Source organism: Microtus ochrogaster, unplaced genomic scaffold (assembly GCF_000317375.1).
Source record: "Microtus ochrogaster isolate Prairie Vole_2 unplaced genomic scaffold, MicOch1.0 UNK5, whole genome shotgun sequence".
Taxonomy (NCBI): Eukaryota; Metazoa; Chordata; class Mammalia; order Rodentia; family Cricetidae; genus Microtus; species Microtus ochrogaster.
In genome coordinates this window covers 3107181-3114391 of record NW_004949103.1, presented here as the reverse complement: position 1 = coordinate 3114391, position 7211 = coordinate 3107181, and the positions used below count along the sequence as shown (strand labels likewise).

Below are 7211 nucleotides of genomic sequence, written 5' to 3'. Positions count from 1 at the left end.
ATGGTAGGGTGGCTAGGTAGAAAGATTGATAGGTAGATGGACAGATGGATGGCTTGATAGTCAGACAGATGGATGATCAAAATGTAAGTCTACCCAAGTGAAGCATATCCAGCCTTTAAGAGGAAGAAAATTAGTGTGTACACTCTATTGTACACACACACCTTAATGACATTGTACTAAGTCTAACAAAGCTAGACACAAGGGGACAAATCCCATTGGGTCCACAAATATGAGGGGCCTAGACACTGTCACTTTCTTTAAGACACAAAGTAGACTAGTGATTACCAAGGCAGGTGGATTGTTCATGTTACATAGGGACAGAGCTTCAGTTTGGGAAGATGGAAATGCTTTGGAGAGGGATGGAGAATATGGTCACACAGCAGGTGACCACACTCCTATGTAAGAATTGTCTTACATAGATCTACCTCAAAAAAGACATGCCAGCTGGGCAGTGGTGGTGCACACCTTTGAGGTAGGCAGATCTCTGTGAGTTCGAGGCCAACCTGGTCTATAAGAGCTAGTTCCAGGACATTTAGGACTATTACACAGAGAAACCCTGTTTTGAAAAACAAAACAAACAAACAAACAAACAAAAAAGGACATGCTAATCAGCTATAATGAGACCTTAGTTAGACTCAGTTTCAAGTAAACCTTAAAAATGTTAATACAATTTCTAAAATAATTAGAAAATTGAACCAATTGAATGTTTGATAAAATTAAAGAGTTATCACTTATTTGGAGCACGATGATCAAACAGTGTTTGAAACATTCATAAACTGAATAAGGTATGTCTAGCCCCGCTTCCAAACATTGTACTGGAGGGAGAGAGGGGGCGGGTGGGGTCCTGATGCAGGAGCCTGCTCTCAAGCTGGTCTCTGCTGAAGCTGAAGAATGAGCGAGCACACTGGAACCTTTTACTATTCTGCCTGATTTCGTAAATATTGACATTTTCCATACAACAATGTTTTCCAGAATGAGTTTAAACTGTGTTCCTTCCCCCATCCATCCTTTCTGTGACAGAGAATCTTGCTATGCCTCTCTAAGGCCTCAAACTTACAGATCTCTCTGTCTCCACCCAGAAAGTGCCGAGGTGCACAACCATGCTTACTTGGAAACCAGTTTAGGGCCACTTTTACATCAGCTGCCCTAATTCTTCCCCCTCTCTCCGCAGCCTCTATCACTCAGCTTGAATCTCTCATCATCCCAGGACATGGCTTGCCTTCTGCTCCCAGGACAAGGAGGGCATTCTGGACCCCAGATGCTTCCTGTCTTCGTAAGGTTCCCCATTCCCTTGCATTCTCACTACTGCCAAGAAGGGCGCCTGCAGTAGTGTTGACCCTCATGGTTCTGGATTCCAGAGAGGCCTCTCTGTGCTGAGCCCAGGGATCGTGGCTCCCGTGTGTTTGATGTGGCCCATGCCCCATGGCACACTGACCCTACATTTCAACCATGGCACGAATATGGCACTTTAGAGTGTGACCAGCTCTGCCCCAGAGGTCACTTGCAAACTGCCATACAAAGCCCAAAGCAACACGTGTATTTTATCCGAACCTCTTCTGCCCGGGCTTCCTGTGTGGCTGCATCCTGCTCACCTCTCCACACTCTAGAGTTTCCTGTGACTGGGCTATAAAGATCACACTGCCGGGGTCACATTGAAAAAAGAATGCTGCAGTTCTTCCACACTTGAGCCCTCTTAGTGTGGCAGAGAGTGACTCGCTCCTTCCAGTCATGCTGGAAGCCAGACACCCCTATCCCATAAGCCAGAACACTAAGACTCTGGAGATATGCGAGGGTCAGAACCTGAATCCGAAGCAAGGGGTGTGAGTTAGGTATGCTTAGCTTCTAAGCCATTTGCTTCTCTGAGTAGGCAGGGAAAGCATGAGAAGCTGCCTCTGAGTTAGGAGTGCCTCAGGGCACAGCATGAAGCATGTCACCAGATTGTGTCAGCAAGGATGATGGAAAATGGTGTCACCATAGAGGTGTTTTGCCAGGCAGAAGCCAGATCTCCAAGAGCTGCAGCCGAAAGCTACAGCTGGCTAACCCAGGTTAAGATGAGCACAAGGCTCTGCCCTCAGGACACACACTCCAGCTGGGTTTTGTGGGTTTGTCTACATCCTTGCTTTCTCTGTTGTTTACACCGGGCCTCCTGCCTCCAAAAGAAACAGGAACCGAACACAGTGCTGGATGCAGCTGGCACCCAAGGGCCTGGCCCTGAAGCCAAGCACCTCTTCTATCGCCAGATGATCCCCCTTCAGGGCTCAGCAAAGGCCACCCACTCTCTCCAGCACTTTATCATCTGTCCCCAAGGGCCATCTCACAGCTTCTCAGCATCTCCTGTGGTCCTTTCCTCCTAACTGTGAGCCCAGCAGGTGGAAGCCAGATAGCCATTGCTGGAACCGAGAGGCAAACACACATTTACTACGTTAAAGCTGCCAGCAGAAATGGAGGCACTGCTGCTACCCTCATAAAAACAATGAGCAATTGTAACTAAAGCCAGAGGTGATGAGAGAGAAGATTTTGCTACACGAACTTGGCACCAAGAGCTATTGCAGGACCTACTGGAGGTGTAACCATGGGCAGAGGCCATCACAGCACAGTAGGTTCATGCCTGACCATCTTGTACAGCACTAGGCTAGGAATGGGTTTCTCTAATGGCACCTTACTGTATGGGCATCTCTGTACTCCCTTTGTTTTCTGTTCACAAACTTTCCCTTACCTCAGCCTCCTTGGTTGTACATGGACCCACACAGTGCTCAGCTAAACCCAGAGAAACCATCACCTTTGAAGAGAGTCTGACTGTCATTAGGGTTGACTGCCAGCCTCCCTGACAGCAAACTGTGTGTCCCACAGCGGGATGTGACAGTTCAGGGTAACAGCACATCATGCCCTCTCTGGGAACAACTCACCTTGGGGAGATACGGAAGGGACTTAGCTTCTATGGCTGCCTCACTTTGACACCTCCCCTTCCCTGGCAGCATCACACACACACACACACACACACACATTTCCAGGGTGCAGCACAGTTGTGCACTTCCACCAGGAGGCTACTCCTGTATTCTCATGGGTGGCTTCCTACCCCCACAGTCACACACTGTGTCCCATCTGCTTATGCCACTAGGGCACAGTCTACACATTGTCTGCCTGGAAGCTCAGGGGCAGGAGTGGGCAGGAGATTAAGGAGACCCAGCTACAGTTCTCCCCGCCACGCCCGCCTCCCAGAGTCAAAGGAAGATGAATGAGGCCCCAGGGAGAGAAACCGCACTCAACACAGCCATTCTTTGACCACACAAGTAAAGCCAGGCCTCCCCATGGACATGCCTCACAAGCAGCGGGGAAGAGCACACTTACCTCACCGGCTTTGGCTTGACTCCCAGGGAAGTCCTGCACGTGGCTTGCTGACAACTGATAAATTATTTGGGGCTTGCTATTCTGGTTGCTGGCCTCTCCAGAGGCCTCGGCAGAGGGGTGGCTGTCTCCAGCTCCTGCACACCAAGGTCCTGCCTGGCCTTCACGATCCTTGTCCCAAGTCCTGACCTTTGATAACATATAGCTGACCGAGGGTGTGGCCCACTGGCAGCCTCACTAGAATATAACCTGAACATGGTTCCGTCTCCCAAGCCCCAAGCCAAGCCAAGTGGCCACAGCTCTATGAGTTTTGCTTGCATTTCAGTGGCTCCCATTTCCTCTGGAAACCAAACCCACCAAGTCCTAGATCCATACTGTGGTTGGTTTCACGAGATATTGATATTAGGGAAATTGGCCAGGGCAAATGGGAATTCTCTGTTCATTCTCTCTCAAACTGAAAATCAAAGCGCACTAAGACTAAGTCCACAGGCTCTGCCTACATCTTGAGTTGTCTTTGTCTTTGTTCCCTTCTAGGAGGGAACAGAGTGGGGTGGGCAGGGAGCTCTGACCTTCTCTTCAAGGGGGGAAAAGACACATAATGGAAAAGCCTGGAACAAGGCCTGGGACATGAGGCCCAAAAAACCCAGGGCAGCCTGCCATGCTTCCATCCTGAAGGCTGTCTGTGCAGCTGGCTGAGGACACAGTGGCCAACGGGGATCAGCTGGCTGAGACACAGTGGCCTAGTCCTTCCTAGGTTTGCGCACAGAAAACCTTTTGTTGCTGCCTCTGTACCTACCAAAGCCGAGCTGAGTCTGCAAGGCGCACCAAGGTGCCCCGGCATCTTTCCAGCTTCACCCACAACCACAAGCCTCTAAGACAAAGACAAAGGCACTCCCCACTCACCAAGGGCCGAGACAGAGACCGATTTCTTAAAGTGCTCTCGGAAGGCTCAGCTTCAAATATTTATGGAGGCTGTGAAGTGGCCCCAGAGAGCGAGTGGCCCTGTCAACTTCACGCCTGCTGCCAGTGATTTATTGGCTTGGGAATTGCTGCAGACACTCTGCCTGAGTGCTTGGTGGGAAGCCAGCCTCCTCCAGGAGCTGTGGAGTGGCAAGAGACTGCCTGCTAGGAGGGGAGGATGGGATATTTTGCCTTTGCCCCTCAGTGGAGGGAAAGCTCCGGATCCCCACTGCTGGGCACTGTCTAGAATCCAGGCTGAGCCTGAAGTCAGGGACAGAGAAAAAAAAGTAGATCTCCGTGTCCCCTGATTATAGGACGGCATCTCACATCTCTTATCCAAGGAAGATATGACATTGACAGCTAATGCTTACCAAGCACTTACTGTGCTGGCATCAGACATCCTACCGCGTGCTCACTTCCTCCTATGACAGTCCTAAGAGACCATCATCACCAAGTCACAGTCAAGAAATTGGAGATGGGGACCAGTTGCGTTGTCATATCCTGCCACTGAGGAAGTGAAACATGCAGGCATTGGGATGGTGGCAGAGGGGAAGCAAAGGCTTTTGTTCTCAATGGCAGGAGAACACACCCTTAACACTGAAAGGCCCCATGTCTCCTGCATGTTAGCCTCAGGCCAGTGTTCCCATGACCCTCCAAAGGGAACCACATCCCTGCACTGGGTCTTCTCTATAGGCTTGTCTCCAGGGTCTGAACAATGGGACAAGCCAAGCAGTTTGATGACCCCAGACATCTTATGTAACTCTATGTGGCTGTGTAGCTGTTAACTCCACATCACTTGGGGCCATGTGATTTCATCCTCTGCCCTGTCTACAAGCCTCCATCAGTCACTCCTGGGCATCAGACAATCCGTATCAGCATCTCACCTCTGAAACCACATTTCCTTCCAGAACTCACAGGAAGGACCAGCTACAGGAGCACTGCAGCAGGAAGCTCTTTGGCCTCTCCAGCATCCTCCAGATGTGGTCATGTGTCTGCCTTCCAGTTTGACCAGCAGACTAGACCATCTCTCCATCCCCCAGGGATGGGGTGGGGAGCAGCCACAGAGCTACACTGTCAATGCTGTCAGCCTGAGTCTCCTGGGTGAGCCTGAGGGACACCAGGAACCATGGGGGAGGACTTGGAGGATCCTGTAGGTTTTTGTGCTCAGAAGTCAGTTTGAGTCAGAGAGCAGGCAGAGTTGCTCTAGCAGCATTGTCTTTGAATCAGCTATGAGTGAGGAAGGTACTGCCCGGGCCAGCCCATTAGACCAAGACAAGAAGAGGCAGGGATCACCAGAGGGCCCAGGTCTCCACACACGAGGGCCAGCACTCAAGACAAATAACAAGGCAAGGCACAAGGCTTCACCAGAAACAAGAACTGAAAAGCAGATGGTGGATATAGGTTTACATTTTAGCTCTGAGATTGGTGGGCTTTATTGGAGCTGTCATGCATACCTCTGTGTGTGTGTGTGTGTGTGTGTGTGTACTCATGCCTGGCTGTCTCTTTTTGTCTTTCTCCGTGTCTCTGTTTCTGTCCCTCCTCTCTCTCTCTCTCTCTCTCTCTCTTATGTGTGTGTGTGTGTGTGTGTGTGTGTGAGAGAGAGAGAGAGAGAGAGAGAGAGAGAGAGAGAGAGAGAGAGAGAATACGTGAGCATGCCCATCTGTGAGTATATTCCACTTACAATCAAAACCACATTTCAGAAGTGAGGTGAAGGTGTGTACTTACCTTTGGGGAACTGGGTGGAGCCGTCTGAGATGCCCACTTAGTCCCTGGAAGGGACCAGGACTCCACACCCCACAGGCTTTGAAGGATACTGTCTGTTTCAGAAGTAAGCAGGTACTCCTGAGCTGGAAGAGAGAATCCTCAGTCAGGCCTCAGGCCAGGCATCCATCTTTAAAACTGACAGGTCTTAAACGTCATCATACTGTTTCCATGCTCTCGCTAGCCACAGATGCTCCCAAATGGCCATCCCTGTGACAGAGGCTCTCTTGGTGCCTTTGAAATCTCTTAGCACCACACTTAGTAATGACATCATCATGGTCTTGTGGCACCTCAGACCACTGCCTGACTCCTAATCCCCGGTAGGTGCCAGCCCCTCCAGGGTGGGACTATGCCCCCCCTCCATGTTCCCTCTGCTAGCTCCCACCCCTTACATGCACCTCCTACAGGGGGAGCCAGGCAGCATCCAGAAACCTAGTACAAACAGCCCCATTAATCACAAGCATCTCCTTCTTCCACAGGTGAGAAGGCTGAGCTCACAGAAGGCAGACTGCTAGAAATCAGGGGCAGAGTGGGGACAGACAGAATGTACAGCTCTCCAGCTGTGAAACAGGTACCAGACCAGGCTGGGGGGGCAGCAGTGATGGTGCAGTGGGCAACCCCAAGCTGACGAGAAGAGCCTTTGCTTCTCGTATATCGTCATCCTGCTGTGTGCTGGGCGTGATAAATGGTCATCCTATAATCCTTTCAGAAATGGTCTGTGGCTCAGAGAGGCTGATTAACTCATCCATGGCCCAGGGCTGGCAGGAACAGAATCTATTGATAAGCCACGGATAAAACAGATCTGGAGAGTGCTAAGTCCTTCTGTGAGGGCAGCCTTACAAGCCCTCAGACCCCTGCTCGACCCCACATCTGTAAATCAGCCCACACTACTTAAGGCCCAAGAAGAGGAGAGTCTGTCTGGTCCCCAGCACCGTAATTTCTCTACTACAGTAAAGACAATAGGACCACAACAAATGACTCATGTCCCTCTCTCTCTGAACAGCCTCAGTTAATATTTAGTTCATCTCTTGGCCTGATGACCACACAAGGATGAGCATGCACAACACAGCTGATAGTATAGAACACCTCGTGTGCTACCATCTTTGAATTTAATGCCTTATTATCACACTGCCCTATGACATGAC

General features: G+C 50.4%; 1 protein-coding gene across 4 annotated transcripts in view; it reads right to left on the bottom strand.

Moving 5' to 3' along the window:
• Positions 1-7211, bottom strand: part of CUNH4orf50 (chromosome unknown C4orf50 homolog) — an 88048-nt gene that overhangs the window by 35938 nt on the left and 44899 nt on the right. For all 4 annotated transcript variants that reach the window (XM_026788637.1, XM_026788638.1, XM_026788640.1 and 1 more), the window contains one exon: positions 6031-6152. In XM_026788637.1, coding sequence (XP_026644438.1) covers positions 6031-6152 — 122 coding nt within the window. The remainder of the gene's footprint in view (positions 1-6030; positions 6153-7211) is intronic.